General features: G+C 30.8%; 1 protein-coding gene across 7 annotated transcripts in view; it reads right to left on the bottom strand.

Annotated features, from left to right (window-relative positions):
• kkv (hyaluronan synthase-like protein kkv) overlaps positions 1-18,374 on the bottom strand; it is a 20,174-nt gene continuing 1,800 nt past the window's right edge. The window contains exons 2-23 of one of the 7 annotated variants that reach the window (XM_085207968.1): positions 14,536-14,644; positions 9,992-10,236; positions 9,743-9,909; positions 9,296-9,623; positions 8,750-8,949; positions 8,301-8,619; positions 7,991-8,211; positions 7,631-7,898; positions 7,294-7,556; positions 6,827-7,037; positions 6,321-6,521; positions 6,000-6,226; positions 5,565-5,732; positions 5,141-5,446; positions 4,727-4,968; positions 4,113-4,266; positions 3,853-4,005; positions 3,045-3,221; positions 1,951-2,121; positions 1,599-1,842; positions 1,191-1,336; positions 1-704 (exon numbers count right to left, since the gene is read on the bottom strand). In XM_085207968.1, coding sequence (XP_085064094.1) covers positions 510-704; positions 1,191-1,336; positions 1,599-1,842; positions 1,951-2,121; positions 3,045-3,221; positions 3,853-4,005; positions 4,113-4,266; positions 4,727-4,968; positions 5,141-5,446; positions 5,565-5,732; positions 6,000-6,226; positions 6,321-6,521; positions 6,827-7,037; positions 7,294-7,556; positions 7,631-7,898; positions 7,991-8,211; positions 8,301-8,619; positions 8,750-8,949; positions 9,296-9,623; positions 9,743-9,909; positions 9,992-10,236; positions 14,536-14,630 — 4,701 coding nt within the window. In that variant the 5' untranslated portion in view covers positions 14,631-14,644 and the 3' untranslated portion in view covers positions 1-509. Of the gene's footprint in view, positions 705-1,190; positions 1,337-1,598; positions 1,843-1,950; positions 2,122-3,044; positions 3,222-3,386; positions 3,564-3,852; positions 4,006-4,112; positions 4,267-4,726; positions 4,969-5,140; positions 5,447-5,564; positions 5,733-5,999; positions 6,227-6,320; positions 6,522-6,826; positions 7,038-7,293; positions 7,557-7,630; positions 7,899-7,990; positions 8,212-8,300; positions 8,620-8,749; positions 8,950-9,295; positions 9,624-9,742; positions 9,910-9,987; positions 10,237-11,393; positions 11,596-14,535; positions 14,645-18,374 lie in introns of those variants that run through there. The other 6 variants (XM_085207973.1, XM_085207958.1, XM_085207956.1 and 3 more) reach the window with 6 other exon arrangements.

The following is an 18,374-nucleotide window of genomic DNA, read 5'->3' on the forward strand; positions in this document are numbered from 1 at the left end:
TTAGATCATATTCAAATATAATATATGGATATGACTTGTTACAAGTAGAAGTATAAAAAGTGGCAGTGTATGTTTAAGATACCGTACATTATTTATATAAAAGAACACAATGATTCCACATCAGTCACTTAATTTAATACAAAATAAAAAATATCACAAAATATTCGATAGTTACAAAAAAAGGATTTGAAATGTATTAATATAAAAATAATTACTATGCTACTAAATGAGTATCTACATTGCTTAAAACTAAACATTTTAATTCGTATTGTTGGCAGTTCTGCTTTACAATATGGCGTAGCATGTTTCGCATCGCGTTGCGTTTTCTTTTAATAAATATTTCAATCATATCAATAATTTTTGATCTTGTTTCAGCATAATGTCAATCAACATTAAAATATCATACAAGTTTAAATGAGTTTTGAGTCAAAATCTTTAATTATGCTGTTTGCATAATTCACAATTCGTTTAATGCGAACGAAAAGTTAGGAATGTAAATATTTATTTTACTAGAATCTTCCTTGAAAAGATACTTGATTTTGTCTCGGTTGAAGTCTCATTGAGTTACTATCGTCTTCATCTCCTAAGCCAGTTTCATATCCCCTATTAATCATTCCTCCGTTAGGTTCAGCGAAAACGTCTTTTACTGAAATATTTGCAGTCGAAGTGCGATGCCGTGGCTGAACTCCATGGTTATTGTTCAACTGAAATTTTAATACACCTAATAAAACCGTGTCGGTTGGAAGATATATAAGAAAAAAGTTTGTGCGTTTGTTCACGCTATTCTCAGAATCGGCCTAATCGATTTAGTTGCAGTTTTCATTATTGTATTTTACCAAGCTACCGTTAACAGTAAGTGTCTCTTTTATTTCAATCGATTTATAAATAAAAAAGTTATACCGTTTTACAGAATGTTGTTTGATAAAATTGCTATTAATAACTGTTTTATTAAATTGGCTGAAATTTTTCTATTCAATACTATTCAATAAGTATATACATTATTTTTAAAATGATATTATTATTAGAAAACGAAAGTAATGCAGATTAGTAAATTAATAATTATTTAGATCAAGCGGGCGAACCCGCGAGCGGGCCTCCAGTAATAATTATATATATTACAGATAAATATAAAATACATTGAAAAAAGGGGTATAAATGTTGTACATAAAATTGAGGATAAGTAAATTTACCATTCCAGTAACTCCATATTCATTGTTTGCGCCAAGCGTTTGCATTTGTGACTTACGACGTTCCGCCATGACTGAATTTCTTCTCGTTTCTAAAGCTTTCAGAGTTTCTCTACGTAACGTCATCTTGCGGTTTAATACTGGTGTACCTTGTTGGAATGAAATATCAATTGCTTATAATTAAAAAATGATAGCTGTTGCCTCCAGACTAAAGTTATTTAAGTAATTTAAAAACTTTCGAATATCTTACCAGCAAAATTTTCCGTAACAAAAGCGCCAAAATAGTTAGTATCTATTGGATTTTGAATACAAAAACAACTTGGTAATTTAACTCTGTTATCTTAACAGATTTTTCCAAACAAGCGAAAGCGATAGCGCAATTATTAACCAGTACTACATTAAAAGAATTACCTGGACCATCATTGGCGTTCATATTGAAGAACCGCTTCTTGAAAGCCACATCAAGTGTTCCTATATTCCTCTTCTTTTGCCTGGCCTTCTCTAAATTGTGGATTGTCTTTCGTCGGCCGACATTCTGTGGTCCCGAGCCGGAATCATTATCATAGTCATCATCTAGACCGTTTAATTTCTGTAGATCTTTCACTATTGCTATTGCATTTTTATCTAGTAATGCATCTTGTGATAAGTCTTCTGACTGCAGATTAAAATTAACACTTTTAAATGAAATTCCTTTTCATTCATTAATTTTTCTATATTCAATTCAGAAATGTAAATTAGGTAAAGAAATCTGCATGGGACTTACCTTTTTAGTGCAACCAAACCAATTGAGTTCAGTTGACGCTAAAATGTGAGACAGTGTTCCAAATCTATGGAACAACATAGCACTGAATTGAATGACCAAAATCAAAGCGAAGAAAAACACAAAGACTAGACCGATGGGTTCCAGTTGCAAGTATTCTTTGGATATTAGCACCTAAAAAATTAAAAATATGATAGTCTTTGCTGTTCTCTTATTTAATAGTTTGAGCGAGGCGAAGCAGTATGTGTAATATGTACAAAAATGGCGTAGATTTGCTTTTTTGTAATTAATGTCAATTCAATTACTTCAAACATAATATACTTGTAATAAATTTTACATAAATAAAGATGTTTATATAATAATCATGATTAATGATACATGATGATAACAAAGTTAAACACAAAGGTAAATATATTGTGCGTAATGTATGACCAGTGCTAATTTGAATTTAAAAAGTAGCAAATCAATTGAGAATGATACATTAATTGAAAAATTAGAAATCCTTAGACAAATGTTAAACAAATCACCCATTATCAGTGATTGAAAGTATATACAAGGACTACCCGTGATTGTTAACGGACGTAATAGAAATTTAATAGAAGTACCATCACCTTAAGACAGATAGATACCTAGTCCTTAGGGATTTGGGTTGTGCAATTAATTGAGGTATTTGGAAAACATTTTGACCTATAAATAGGGTCATGCTCTTCAGTCGCACATGCGTTCGACTTACTAGGATTGTATTTTTTTATCTAAGTGTTCGGGAAGAGTGTTTGAAAAAAAGTATTTGAAAAAAAATACTTAAACACAGATTTTTAATTGTAATGCATGACATATTTTTCACAATGAAAAAATATTTCTAAATTTGATATAATAAGTGGAGCCCACATTAATTGGGGGTTTTGTAAAGAAAAGGTTCATGGAGTCTTTTGGTAAACTTGGAGTAATTGTAGGAAATGTGAAACGACACTAAGATTTTAGTTCGGTGTGGAAGATTTAGAATCTTCATGCTGTTGTGCCATCCCAAGACAGATCTGTTAGAAGGAGACCGTTAGACTTGTGAAGTGACACACAGAATTTGCAATATTTGGCTATACCTCGCCTGTATCCTCGATGTACGTAATGTTTGTCTTTACACCCAAAGGCCAAATCACGTGGAGTTGATCTTTGTTGAGTTGTAATAAAAATACTATCAATATAAATAAAGCATTGAACATGACAAACGCAAAAACTGATTTATTGCGAAGCTCAAGTAAATCACGTGCAATTCGAGCCTGTAAAATTGATAGAAAAAAGCATTAAAATATCGGCTTTCAATGGTGACTTAGAATGTGACTTTTCAGAAAGACTTTTATAACAATGTTGTATTTGAGGTTTCGCATGTCGTTCAGAGTCATCATTGAAGGCCGATCGTTGAACACAATTTATTCTCACGTTACCTCTTGCGAAACCTCATCATAAGTAATATTAGTTTTAACTCCCAGTGGCCATTTTATATGAAGATTGTCCTTGTTGAGTTGCAGCAAGAAAACAATGAGCACAAAAAGAGCATTAATAATTATAAAAGAAAATACTGACGAATCTCTCAATTCTTTAAGATCTCTGGATATACGTGCCTAAAATTTAGGGTAAAAGTGTTATTCTTATAATGTAATTATATGTTAATAAAAACAAAAATCCTGAAAATAAATAGTGATAATTAAACATATCATATAAATTTAAATTTAAGTAGGAGTAAAAAAATTAAGTTATTAAATTATTCTATTATCATGGTTAAAATGTTTGACAACTGTTGGTTTTTTTTACTGTGTAGGTATCTTCATTAATTATTATTTTTTAAATAATAACATGCAATTGTGCATAAAAATATAAGATGAAAAAGTTTATATTTGTACTTAAGTTTACCTTCTCTTCCTTGTTTTCATCTATAGGATATAGATATTTATCAATAAGGTCTTTCCAGAATGAGAGTTCAGATTGACTTAGGAAATCTACTTCTCCTTTTTTCAATTCGGGGTCTTCTAGCCAATATGGATTAATAAGGTCGTCTCTTTTTTCCTAAAATATACCAAATCATATTAAAAATTTAATTCAATAGGAAGACATTTTACTTTCGAAGATTCAAGACATTATTGACATTTTACTTTTAAATAATTTATACGTACCCTCGGTGTTGAAGACATTGTGTCTGTTTCTGAATCGGAATCATTATCTTCCTCTTCACCTTCCGCCACGGGTCCCAAGGCATCTCCATTAGTACTACCTCTTAATCCTAATGACAATTTACGCCCCCTTGATTGTCCATGGGGGTCAATAACTCTAGAAACAAAAATGTAATGGTTATTTCTAATTAATCTAATGAAATTCAAAGAAATCAATAATAACATAACTATAAATAATATTTCACATCAGATTAATACCTTAACATGTAAAAATATAAAGTAAAAATTTAAATAAAATCACTGAGATAATTTCCTCATATTTTTGTCCCCTGTTTCAAATGGTGAAGCAGTGGAAAATAAAATTATTAACTTTTACGCAGAGACGGACGGATACACCACTTATAAAAAGATTGTGGGCGCAGCCACCTCAGACCAAATGAATTATTATCATTAACTTTATATTATATCGTCAGTTCACCATCGTTAATACGCCAAGGAAATAGGTATATGAAGACCAAAAAGTGTGATGTCATACCTCAATTAGAAAGGTATGCCCACCGTGCCCACAATATGAATCTCCACTTGTTTAAACGTAGTATAATATAAATTGCACTAACCTTTCCACATTTTCTAACTTTTTCTCTAGCTTATCTAAGGTCGTCGCGATGTGAAGAAGTTGTACTTTTTCTTCATTTCCTTTAGGATGAGTACATAGCAAACATTTAAACAAACCAGCAAAAGAAAACTCAATTGAACCTTCTTCTTCGTTACTGTTTACTCCTTGAAGGAATCCTAGTAAAGACTTTTGCTTTGCAGTTTTCTTAGCCTCTTCTGCTACTTTCTTTTCTTCTTCAATTTCCTAAAATAAAAAATATTTTAATATTTAGTTCACAAAAGTGGACATATCTCTATAACAGATCAAAGAGCCAGCAAATTTGTAGCAATGGATGAGTGACAAGTAGCAGGTAAGAGCATGCTACAATTTAAGAAATAAATTTATTATTTGAATAATATTTAAAACAAAATCTTACCTTTTTAGTTTTTTTAACTTGTACTTCTCTCGTTCCCCATGTTACATTGTTTAGATTGATAATGGAATACAAAATTAACAACAAGTACATCGATGGAATTGAAAGTAAATAAATGATACCGGGCACTATACACCAAAACTCTTGCGGATGCAAACAGGCCGCTATGAAAAACGAACTCGAAAGTGATATTAAAAATATGGCCGATGGTGATCCGATACCGTCCTCTCCTAACTGAAGCGCCGTACCGACAATCACAGCCATCATGATCATAGCATACGCTGTTGATAAAATCTGTGCCACTAGTAACTGAAACATAATATGATGAGAATATTAATATAAAATTATAATAAAAAAATTATAAATATATTACAAAAAGAAAATATTTTGCAAATAACAAATAATCTTAACTATTCTATTTTGTTACCTGGTATTCTGATTTCATAGTGAAGCAAACGAACATAAAGATTGCAATAGGATATAAGTTATATTCAAAAGAAGTCCAATTGTCAATTCTGAAAGCGGCCACGAAAGCACCCACCAACATAAGAAATATAGTACCCGGACCCAAAATCGTACCACCCATCAACATCATCTGCAAAAATAATAATATTATGTCACTTTTTTATTAGCTGCAAGCTTTATTCAGCATTCATCTATCTTTTTTTTCTTTTATATATTCACGTTTCGCTGCCATATAACAACGACCAAATATACAACTACGCTGACATTTCGCCATCTTATCAATACAGACACCATTCCATCTCATATCTTTTATCCAAATCCATTTCATATCTTTCATCTCATTTCTAAATTAAATTAAATCAATCAATTAAATCAAAAATAATTCGGAATATGGTACCTGGTAAGCAATGTAGGGAGTCGAAATGTTGTCATTAATCTTAATCGTATGTTTATAGTCCACAAGTAAGTCCATAATGTTAGCAATAGTAGAAGGCACCCAGCGACGACGTTGATTATAAAACTCACTGAAACCCTCGGGACAATGAGTGTAAGCATCCGAAGCAGCCGAATATTCTACTCGATATCCTCTTTGTAATAATAACGTGCATAACCAACGATCTTCCCCTGTACAATAATATTTATTTAATTTGAAAAGAATATATCAATAGTATAATTTGAAAAGAATAAAGCAATATTATTTATTAAGCATAGTACTAACCTTGATCATATTGTACATAATGCCGAGCTTCATCAGATCTCAAAGTATATTTTTTCATGACATTGTCATCCATCAAAGCCTTGCCACGGAAAAGTGAGAAGCATCCAGGACTACAGAGGACGCACCCAATCATGTGCTCAGTTGCCTTTTGCAGCCAATGGCCAATAGCGTACTCGAACATTTGATACCATACCATCATACCTTTTGAAAAAATATAATGTATATTTATATAAAATAATAATTATTTAAAAATTATTTGTATTTTAAAAACTCAATAGCTAAATAATCAGGTGGGAAGTCGTTATACCAAATGGAGCAGTGGAAAATAATGCCTGTCTAAGTCATGGGACCACCTTATAAAAAATCTATTTATTATTTATCTTTGTTTTAATTTTTATTTTACTTTCGGTTAGTCTTTTTAAAAAGTAGACTGTAATATAAAACTTAAACCCTATCCTATGGTCAGCGGATAAAAGCTTTATTTATTATTTAATTTAAAAAATTACCAGAGCCAACGGGATGAATACGACCACAAGCCGCGCCTAGATTTTTGTTTTTCTTCATTAAATCGATGAGTAATCTCACAGCATGTGGTTGAAAATCAATGTCCCCGTCGAGTGTCAGTAAAAAAGTATTCTCAGCCATAACTTCTTTACGATCAACTGATATTGGCAATTCCATAAGACGATGTCCGAGAAGGTAGTACATGTACATGACCTGGAAGTATCCAAATTGTAGATAATGAGAATCATAATTATGACTGATTTCGATAAAGGTCTAGTCACTTCTAGTCAATAAAAATATAAGTACCTAGTCGTAGTAAAAAGCTTGTAAATATTATGACTTAAGGATTACGTTATAATTAGGTGTATTGCCTACAAGTATTTACTTTACACTCTTGTTTCATAATCATTTATTTTAATCACAATATTTGGGTAGTAATATATTAAGAAGAATAAAATACGCATTTTACCTGTGACCAACGTTTCCTGTGACGAATTTTAGCCTTGTCTTTTAAATGACATATCATTTTAGTTTTACCAGGGAGCACCCATGTTAATCGCCCTCCATATGGAGCTGGATATTTCTTCGGTGGCCGAACACGAATTATAGTCTGATGAACTTCGGATGCCGCTTCGTCGATAGTATCAACAAGAAGTTTAACGAAACGATTCACTTGAGAATCCTCGTCACTGTGATCAGATATTTCAAACGCATCGTCCAAATATATATGAGCTAAAATTTTATATTTCAGATTACTAAACTATAACGTCTATTTCAGTTAGTATGAGTAATAAAACAATACTTACTTTCGAATTCATAATAATCAGGATCGACAACACGTAAGTACTTTTGTGCGACACGCCGAGCACATTGGTCTTCGTCTAATCTTAAAATAGACTTTAAAAACTCTATCATTTCATCTTTAGTTTCATGCCACATAGTAGCGCATGCATATATTCTTGTAATTTGATCGGATGACTTGATTGTTTTAGGCGAAGAACCAGTATTATCAGTATGCACGGATATAGTTTCATAATATTCGTCACCTTTCTCCTTTTCTATTTCTGCGAGATCCTGTACAAAACAAGTCGTTTTTAATAAAAATATAAATAAGAATTTTATTTTGCTCATATAGAGCGAATGTCTCAAAAATAGATGTTTTTTACCTCAGTCTTTACATCCCTTTGGTCATCTCTTTTTCTATTCAATGCCATACTTTGATCTATCAAAAGTCCATTATACATTGGCAATACGAACAACTTTTCAGTCGCAGCCAAACGTTCAGCTTTAGGAGTCCAGATATGTAATGTAATCCACGTTTGAGATAGCAACCATAACAGCCAAATCCAAGCCATTTGGCGAGAAATAAAATCACTAAGCGAGAACACTGAAACAATAGTAGCATCATAGAGTAGCACCACAAGAGATTTCGTTGATGTATAAGTAATATAATAAGGTAATATAATAAGTTGTTACCTGCTGGGCTCTCGAAGAAAAGATAATCGGGCACCGTACCATGGAATATGCAAGTATCGCCATTTCTAAGGCCACATGCAGCTATTAGGAAATTTACTACTAAAGGAATTACAAGATTTATCGGAAAAGCGTAACTGAAACCTTGAATAAGAATTTTGCAAGCGAACTTTCCAAATATATAACAGAAATATGCGGCAAAAATTTGTATTAGTAACACGTAAAACGCTGATTTATATATCGCTGCGACTTCGACCGAATCTCCTGTTAGAGTAGCGTTTGCCAGATCCGGTATAACTGTGCCACCGAGTTGTATTTGAACCTACAAATTACAATATTAATAAATTTCCGTTACTATCAATAAAATAACTATTTCTGTTCATTATTTACAAAACAATTTAATAAAGTAAGAGTGCAAAATTTCTCATGACAATATTGATATATGTACTTGCCTCTTCCACAACGATGTTGTGTGGTCCGAAACCAGGATTAAACAATTGGAAAAACATAGCAGGATCATCTCCATCCATCCATATAGTGGATAAAATTATCACGAGAAACAAGATCACCTTCCAAAGAGACATAATACGATATGTATAATATCGTGTATGATTTAATTCTTCTTTTAGTCTACCTAAACTCTTGATTATGCCTGGAAAGGAGAAATAAATACTTTAGTAAATAAATAAATACTTTAGTAACTCATTTTTCAAAAGGATATTCATTGTAAGATTAAAAAATGATAAAATAGATATTCTAAAATGGTTACATAAGAAGCAAATTATTTAATAACTTCATACATTTACTAGGGTTGGTATAAAAAATCTAGTGGATATGATAGTCAATTCTTGGGGTATTGGTAATGTGTTGTGTTTTACAGTATGTAACGCTACTCGTGGAAGGTTACAAATGCTAGGTAAATTTTATAAGGAATTTAATAGTTATGTAGTAATTATTAGTTATTAATAATTGTTATTAGTTATTAATAATAGACTTACCAATCGGACTTTGTCGTGTTACGTAATTTTCCCACCAGCCTAAAGATATGCACAAAGATGAAATCGGGATGAGCCAAAGAACAGGTTTTTGCTCCAATAAAGGCCAAACAATGAAACCAGTGACTTGTGCGACTATAGCAGCCATATCTACAATAACTTTCATAAACCTCTTCGAGTCGCGTGAGTTTCTAGAGAGCAATCCTAGTATCGCAGGCACGATGCAGAGACAGTTAGTTATCATAGCTCCTTTAACCACATCTAGCTCGGGCAATATTTTGAAAAATAACAAACCCAAACCAATTGTGTGTAAAGATTCTGCTATGAACACCTAAAAAACGTAATATTTATAATTCACTTTCTAAAAAAAATACATTTCTAAAGTTTAACATTTAACAAGTTTATTTATGTACTTAACTTATTTAGTATAGGTATACTTAAAATACTTACCACCATAAATTGCACAGCGTTTGGTCTCTTCGAAGATTTAAAGAAACATATTCTCACTGCGCGTATGAATGCACCTATTTCTGGAATGGCGAATGCTGCCAATATGGCCCACATCCACGCAACGCGCTCCTCATCTGGTAACGTGACTATAAATTGCTTATCTCTTCCTGAAAATTAAAAAGAAGGAATATAATAATTTCAATATATATAATATTTTTCGCATTAAAATGACGTATATATCATACATACCTAAATTCCTATTACAATATGCAAGACGCTTGTCTTTTTTCAATTGGGAGGTCATAAAAAGTACTGTGCCTTTAGCTATTACACCAGATCCAAGGACCACTATGAAGGTAAGAGTGTAAGCTAAGACTTTGAGCACTCTTACTGTAAATTCTAAGCATTTTTGACTCTCCATGGACCCACTGTCCTGCTTCGGTGGAAACTCTCTGAAGACGTCCCATCCTTTTGTTTCTTGTACTGTTCTTTGACTGAAATAAATATAAAAAAATATTTTAACATACAATATTATGCATTATTAAAACTGTCGTGCCGGAGTACCGGAGTAGTACAGAATGTATTGTCGGTTGGTGAATAAATTATTAAATATTTTCATTTCGCTCTACAAGCACCACTGAACCCTATCACTCAATACACCACGAAAATGTGGCAAAAGGTGGAGAACGGAGTGTCTTAACACCCTCTCTCTGTCTATTGTGCTTTATGCGGGATATATAGTGAAACTAAAATAAAGAATTATACACAATTATGATAAAAGTTTTTATACTATGGCTATCAAACGCAGTTTCATTGTATAGGAAACAATGTGATTTATATGTCAATATGGTATTGGAGCTAATTGCGATAATGCTAGAAAAAAATCAAATTATCAGTAGTAATATTGTTTTCTATTGTGTCCATGTAATGCTCACTGTACGTGAAGTATCTAGTTAGCGGACATATTAATCAAGACAAACAACTTTCACACGCGCCGCGCGACCAACGCTAGAAAATAATCTTTGTATATTTTTATGGCATATTTATATCTACATATTATCTATTTCCTTCCTATTTCCTTTATATCATGAATTTATAATGTATAAAATAGTTTGAATTAAAATAAATGACATTTTTTTTTCTAATCCAGCGCCGTTTTAAGTAGATATATACAATCTTAAGAACATTCTCTAGCTTCTTATATGTTTCAAAAGCCAAAATATACTCAACGAAAGTCCGTTACAATGCAGTGGTTTCGACACTGCTTCTTGCTTAGCCACTGTTGTGTCAAGGGGTTTACGTAAGGTATGAGCGGGTATATAATTTTAACATTGCGACCAATTACATTGTTCCATTTATCTAAGTAACTTTATGAGAATATATGAAAAATTTCAAAATAAATTAGGCTTTACATTTTGTCTTAAATTTATATTTATAATTTTATTGTTTAATTCTTATAGTCGTATATATTTTTTTCTTAATAATTTTAGTTATGACTCACATCATCGATATATTGAACTTTCTAAATATCATTAATCGATATTTTGTTTTACATAGATGATTGTATAATGCATCTAAAAAAATACTTATTTCTCCTGTAATATACTTACATATACATGTAAGAACATGAAAAATCTACAATACTACAAACCTGTAAATACTACAATAATTACTGTAAATCGAGTTATTATTGTTGGCTACGTAAACAGGCTCTATATCAGTGAAATCCTGCCTCTCGTAATAGCTCTTGCGATCTTGATCACTCATTGCAACGTCACTAATCCCTAGAGGGAACACCGCTAACGCACATCACTGATTATATCACAAGAGAAAGGAATTTTAATGAACAGAGAGCTGGGAGTAAGTCCTATTCGTTCAAATATTATTTAATAACTCATTGTTTCAATCAATCGAGGACGGCCAACGGTGCCATCGCAATATCTAGTACTGGTGGCGGCACGCGTCAACCAAAGCATTTGGTATCATATAGAAGTGGACAAAAGAGGAATATTAATTTTTTTAGTTTGCAATAATATAATACGTCATTTGAATTTGAATTTGAAAAAATATTGTGTATTTTTGTAATGTGTGCTATATATTCATGAAGTACAGGTAGTAGCTGATTTTTTTTATTATTTTCATGTATGTTATTCATGTAATATTTTTTAATGTATGTTTAATTCAAAGAGGTAGTAATCTTTGCAAATCAATTTGAATAGTAAATATTTAAAAAAATTGCGTCGTGTCTGCGAAGTTATGTGCAACAAGTTCCTCGTTCTGCGGTACTGGGCACATGAATTTATATCGTTTCGCTTAATACATTTAATAGTCGCGCGTAGGCACTAAAGACATGTGAAAACACTGGAATTTTAATTAACAAATTGGCTAGACTAACATTTGTAATTATTTTAATATTCTTAATCTTTCATATAGACTGAACTTACTATTAAGGTTTACGTGCTGAATTTTCCACCCAATTCCAGAGACTGTGAGACACCACTAATCAATATAACTCAACACAAGTTAACACCAGACCGGAGAAATAAAAAAAAACATTCCTCCTATTTGGGATCGAACTGTATGTAGGTATGTATATAAAAATAATAGATTTTGAAATTTGCAAAACTGTAATAAAAAATGCTAACCTTCCAAAAATCACGAACCTGATAGACGACTTAGTAAATGCAGTTTGCTGCCAAACGTGCAATAGTTTCGAACAATTTTGACTTTATATTAGAATGTATAAGGTATATATTTGTAAAATTTGTTATTTTATATAAACAAAAAAATATATTCAATGTCAGCGTCGATCACGAAAACTTACGAAAGTCTTACAAAAAGTTAGGCTAACAGGTATGTAGCAAAAATCTATTTTAATTTAAAGCTAAAAATCATATTTATATAATAGTAAAGAAATCCAAGATGTTTTTCCCTTATTTAATTTAATTAAAAGTAATTATTAATTAATTTATGTAAGCAACTTTGGAAATAAATATAACGAATTTTATGAAAGTGCTTGTGCAAGACGTTTTCAAAATACTTATACTTGACGGTCATTGACCACGTCACTGACGAGTACCATAAGGTAATATCCGGTAACAATAATCAAGACTCTACATTTGATTTCTCTTTATTTATATTTATTATTACTTTTTATTTAATTGTATTTAAATACAAAGGAAATACTGAATAACTGTATCAAAAATATTTTAACGTAAGCTAAAGTAGCGTAGAGTCAACTTGTACCCGTTGTATAGTAATATTCCTCTCACGTACGACCCCGTGCCCGGAGTGTACAACCTACCAGTAAAAGTCGAGATTAGAAACGCATCCAAACAAATATATACCTTATTTGCATACTATATAATATTCATTTCTTCTGCAATTAGTTAGTGTTTTTGAGCAGTATCATATAGTATACATAAGATATACTCAGAAATACCTATATTTTTTATTTTACCTTGTCCATATATTGCATTATTATATTTTAAGGAATCTTTATAATAATTTTAAAGTTTATATATGAACTATTTATAAAATCTTTAAATCTTTCATAAATATATATTCCATGAAACTGAGCATTTTATATTCCTTTGTGTATAAACTAGTAAATAGTAATTATACATAACTTAGCTTAGTCTATCTACGAGTATATAGGAAGAAGTGGGGCGCAAAAATGTGGCGCACTCGATCGAAAGTTGTGTCGTCAGAGTTGACAACCTTGGCATTTGAGCGGGTTCCGGCACCACTCCGCTCGTGGAGCGACCTCTAGCTTTATAGCGAACTTATTTATTGTTTTCAAATATCGTTATTGTTGCTTTTGGACAAATATGAATATTATTTTTTAACTATCTTCTTTTTATGTAAATCGTTATTCATTTAATTTTTATCATTATGTTGAAATTTATACACAAAGACAGATATTTAAGTATTGTATTCTTAGATATTTATAAAAATATATATATATCTATAACGTTATATTATATGAGACATCTATTGAATAGGTGATTCAAACATTATACATTCTCATTTCATATGATTAATTATTGGATTCCTTGACCACCGGCAGACGGATGAAGATTATTAAATGTGATTCATATTTTATATGTTTTTTTTTAAATAGCAAGGTTAAATTATTTTATGCATATATAACGTGTTTACATTATAAAAGTTCTTAATTAATTTCCTTTTATAATTTTCAGGTGAACTGGATATAAGTTATATTTATCTTATTATTCTTTTGTTTTGTGTTTGGCGCAAACCAACAACGATTTTGTTTTAACCTCTACGCTACCTACTTTATTTTACCGCCAGACATCTTATAAGCAAACGAGTATAACAGTTTGATTTAGTTTTTAATTATCTAATTTTAACAAAATAAAGGAACCAATCTGCTGAGAACAAAACTGATGAGATCATGCAAAAAAAATAACAGTTACGAAGCGTGACATCACGGCGAATATAAAATATTTCAAAAGTACTTTAAATCCAAAATAAACATTTACATATGTAAGTGAAAACAACAAATTCGATTTCACAGTTCGAATCGTAAGTATTCATCGAGTACGTCTTGAAGTAAACTTCAATATTTAAATGTCTAAATCGACCATTAATTAAATATGACTCACGACCAAATTTTTCTATAATAAAGTAAAGAATTTACAGTTACATCATATTTATATTTCAACATATCGCTTAGTAATTTTGCGGTTATTTTTTTGTTATTTAGCGTACTTATAAGTCCTAACGACTTTATTATTTTTAAATTTTTGTCACATAGTTTAAGTACCAACCTTCCACCGTAAGTATCATTTGCAAGTGGCAGGAGCTCGTCGTCGGAGTTGTCACTGGCTTCCTCACGCCGCGACTTCCCCCCTGAAGTCGCCATTATAAGTTTTTGTTCTGAAATACAAATATAATATATAAATATAAGTTATTATTTAAAAAAAAAATTAAAGCAAGATTTGAAATAACACAGAATATTGATGTACAAAAAACATGTTTATAACGAGACATGCGTTGAAGTCTTTTATAGCGTCAGCTGTGAAGCGAGTTCTAGTTGGCAAACATCTTTAATACAAAAACAAAAAGAATTCCACGTTTATTTAATTTTTTATAATTTAAGTAGAGGACGTCGCGTCGTGGCGCATGGGCAAAAAGGCGTGTCTGTAACGCGATGGTTGTGGGTTTGATCCTCACTCGAGGAAATAAATGAATATTTATTAATTTCTTCGCTCTGGCACCAAGGCACGAGCCCAGAGTTGAGTTCCACCATGCAATGCCTTGAAAAATCCCGCGGAAAAATGGGGAATGGAATGTCTTACATTAGATTCCCACTGCCTACTCTGCTGTATGCGGGATACAATATAAAGCTGTTTTTTTTTTTTTGAGTATAGAAGTTACATAAAGCAATTTTAACAAACTTGTGCTTTCTACCCACAAAGTAATGATATATTGAAGTGTTCGTATAAACTGTCAATAATAGATAAAAATATTAATCTTAAATTAGCCAGTTACGTTATAAGTTGCATTATCGGTTAAGAACTTTAAAAGCTGACTTGCGAATATAATTGTATATATATATACCCACGCACACATGCATGCTACCCTACACATGTAGGGTACATTTAGAATATTTGCATTTTTTTGAGAGGTGGAGGATAACCCGTCATTCTTTTCCTATATACAAACAAAAAAAATAAAAAACAAACGTAACATATGATTGTTTATATCTAAATATTGATATTCTAATTATATAATTATTCATTACATATACTTTAATTAACTATTTCATGTAGATTTTAATTAATTTTTAAACCTCAAAATTTTGGTTAATCTCAGCCCTGAAGGATTTTATAAATAACAAATATAAACTAAACTCAATAAATATCATAATCTTTAAAAACGTTGATTATATAAGAAAGTTTTCATATATGTATGCATTATTTTGGGTGAATCATGATCCTGCAAATGCGCATTCCGCTGAGGGCGAACCCTGTTCTGCTTCGGTCGTTCATCCTTGTTCAATTTATTATATTATACTTTTGAACAGTTAAGATATTTTATATATAAAAATTAAATATAGCGATATGTGTAAGAGTTAACACTGGTTTCTTAGAAAGTTCGACATATAGATTCATATTGATTTTGAATATTTAATAATTAGTCACGACATTTTTCCTTATAAGTGAGAACTACTTCAGTTATTCTGCTATAAAACGACATATCTAGACAAAAATATCAAGCTAAGATGTGGCTGGTGATAATGCAGCGTTAACTTTTTAATATTAATAATAATATTTATTAGTGAAGCCACTAACATCTAGAAATTAGATTTAAAGTGCTTACTTCATAGTATTTGATAAATATTGTACTCCAAATTTACAGAATTTAAATTTAATACATGTACATTTTTATTAAATGAAAAATAATTGTAGTCTTGAGTAGTTTCTCTGTTACGTAAATTACGATTCATGACATTATTTAATTTTAAAAGCGTATGTTAAGGTCAAAATGTTAATCGATACGTATAGTAGAACCAAACGCAACCTTTGGATTATAAATTCTCAGTTTTTTAAAATTACATTGTTTACATATGTTATAACCTTACTTTGCATAAACATTTAATCAGTTTAAATTTTTTCAACGTAACTTACGTTAAATATTGAAATTTTGGATTACAATAAAATACATAAATATCAATTTATATATTATTTTTAATTTGTAAAACTACATCACTTAAAATTTCATTATCAGATTACATCAACATTTTTAGTATTTTTCTATCCATGTATAATGTATATGCATAGTTGGGAGTTGAAGGCGGAGGGCGTAGACGCGGCAAGGTCAGCGACTTCCGTGCCTTCTGGACAATAGACCTATAGCTCGGCAAATATTTCTGGCTTTATCTTATAAAGAAATACAGAAAATAACTACGCTAACAGCATTTTTTTAAAATTTTATTTTTATATTATATTTCTTTTGAGTACGTATTTTGAATGCGAAAGCATTTTTTAACTACGTGCATATACAAAAGTGTTTTATATGACAACATATATATTTTACAATAGTGACTTTGTACTTTCATAAAATACCAGTAAAAGTATTAAAAAATGTATTATAATATAGCGACTTTAAGGCCTAACATTACTGCTGAGTAAAGCAGAGTTCAACTCAAACTCACTTTCACTATTGGCGGCCGTCAGCTGTTGATCCCCTTCCCCTCGTACCAACGCCTTTACCATTTTAACACTGCGCAACACTATCTTACTCTTAAAAATGTTAATAATAACATATCTATTAACTACTTTACTTATAAATTTCCTAAACCAAATTGATTAATGTATAAAATTTTCTAAACTTAAATTATAATTGTTGAGTGTTTAAAAGTAATTAACGTTAAATGTTTAAAATCAATTTAAATATATTTAGCTTTGTTCATCAATTTACAAGAAATATTTTTTTTACATGATTTAAAATAATATTGAATCCATGCAAATATGTGAGTTGGCAAGCTGTCTGATTACGCATTGCAAGATAATATTTCAGATTGCCTTTGAGTGGTTGCGTTATAACGTTACATAGTATAGTACAATCAAGGCCGTTGATACATCATGATGGAGTTACTACTATATTCAGTACTAATTCAAAAGAGAAAGTTATAATCTAAACCTACCATTGAAAATTCGTGAGATGACAAATCCTATAAAAGTTGGCCTACTGCTTAGTAACTACTACAGTTTTTTTTTATTTACCACATAGCAGGATAGGCAGGCAGAATTTGAATTTTTCTGAATCCTAGAAACGCAGTACTGTATCAGTACATGAAAAAATTACACGTTATAGTAAATGAAAATATTTCATATATAATCGCTTCCTCGAATGGGGATCGAATCTTCAACCATCGCGTTTACAATTAAACGCTGTTACAATCAAAACTGATAAATGAAACTGAAAGTATAATTTAATTTCAAAATACAAATAACGTATTAAAAACTCCACGCAATATTAACATGCTCGCGTTGAACTCTTTTTTATGGAGCTTTATCGCACACGCTACATTGTAATTATTTTTATATTGAAATGATTCGCGGACTGCACAAAGTGCAGACAGAACCATCGGTTACAAAACTAAAGTAACCTATGGAAATTTTAGAATTACGCGAAACCAGTTACTATCAAATTAATTAGACCAAGCTTGTCTTAAAAAAATCTTATTTATATCCAACAATAAATAATTTAGGAACACGTTGATTGTGTAAAGTTAAGTAATAATTCAATATAACATATTAACAAGCAACTGAGCATTTGCAACGGCAACAATTATCTTGTCATATACACTTTCGACTACCTCGTGACGGTTCATGCTGTCGTGTCATACAATGGAACATATTGCTTTATATTATATTTTAAAAGCGAGGTCACAAACATAGTAAAAAATGCTGAAATATTGTGCTCATATATAAGAAAACTGTTTGCTAAGTAATAGATCAAGATAGTATGGCAATAGAAAAATAATATAATCTTAAATTAAACTATTTAGCAGGATTAATGGTTTATATTTAGTATAGACGAAAATGAAATCGGACTACTGTAAAGTATTCGAAATGTCGGCTTTTCAAAACTGTATAAT

This window comes from Heliconius melpomene, chromosome 1 (assembly GCF_056956725.1).
Source record: "Heliconius melpomene rosina isolate 202511_hmr_F chromosome 1, ASM5695672v1, whole genome shotgun sequence".
Lineage (NCBI taxonomy): Eukaryota > Metazoa > Arthropoda > Insecta > Lepidoptera > Nymphalidae > Heliconius > Heliconius melpomene.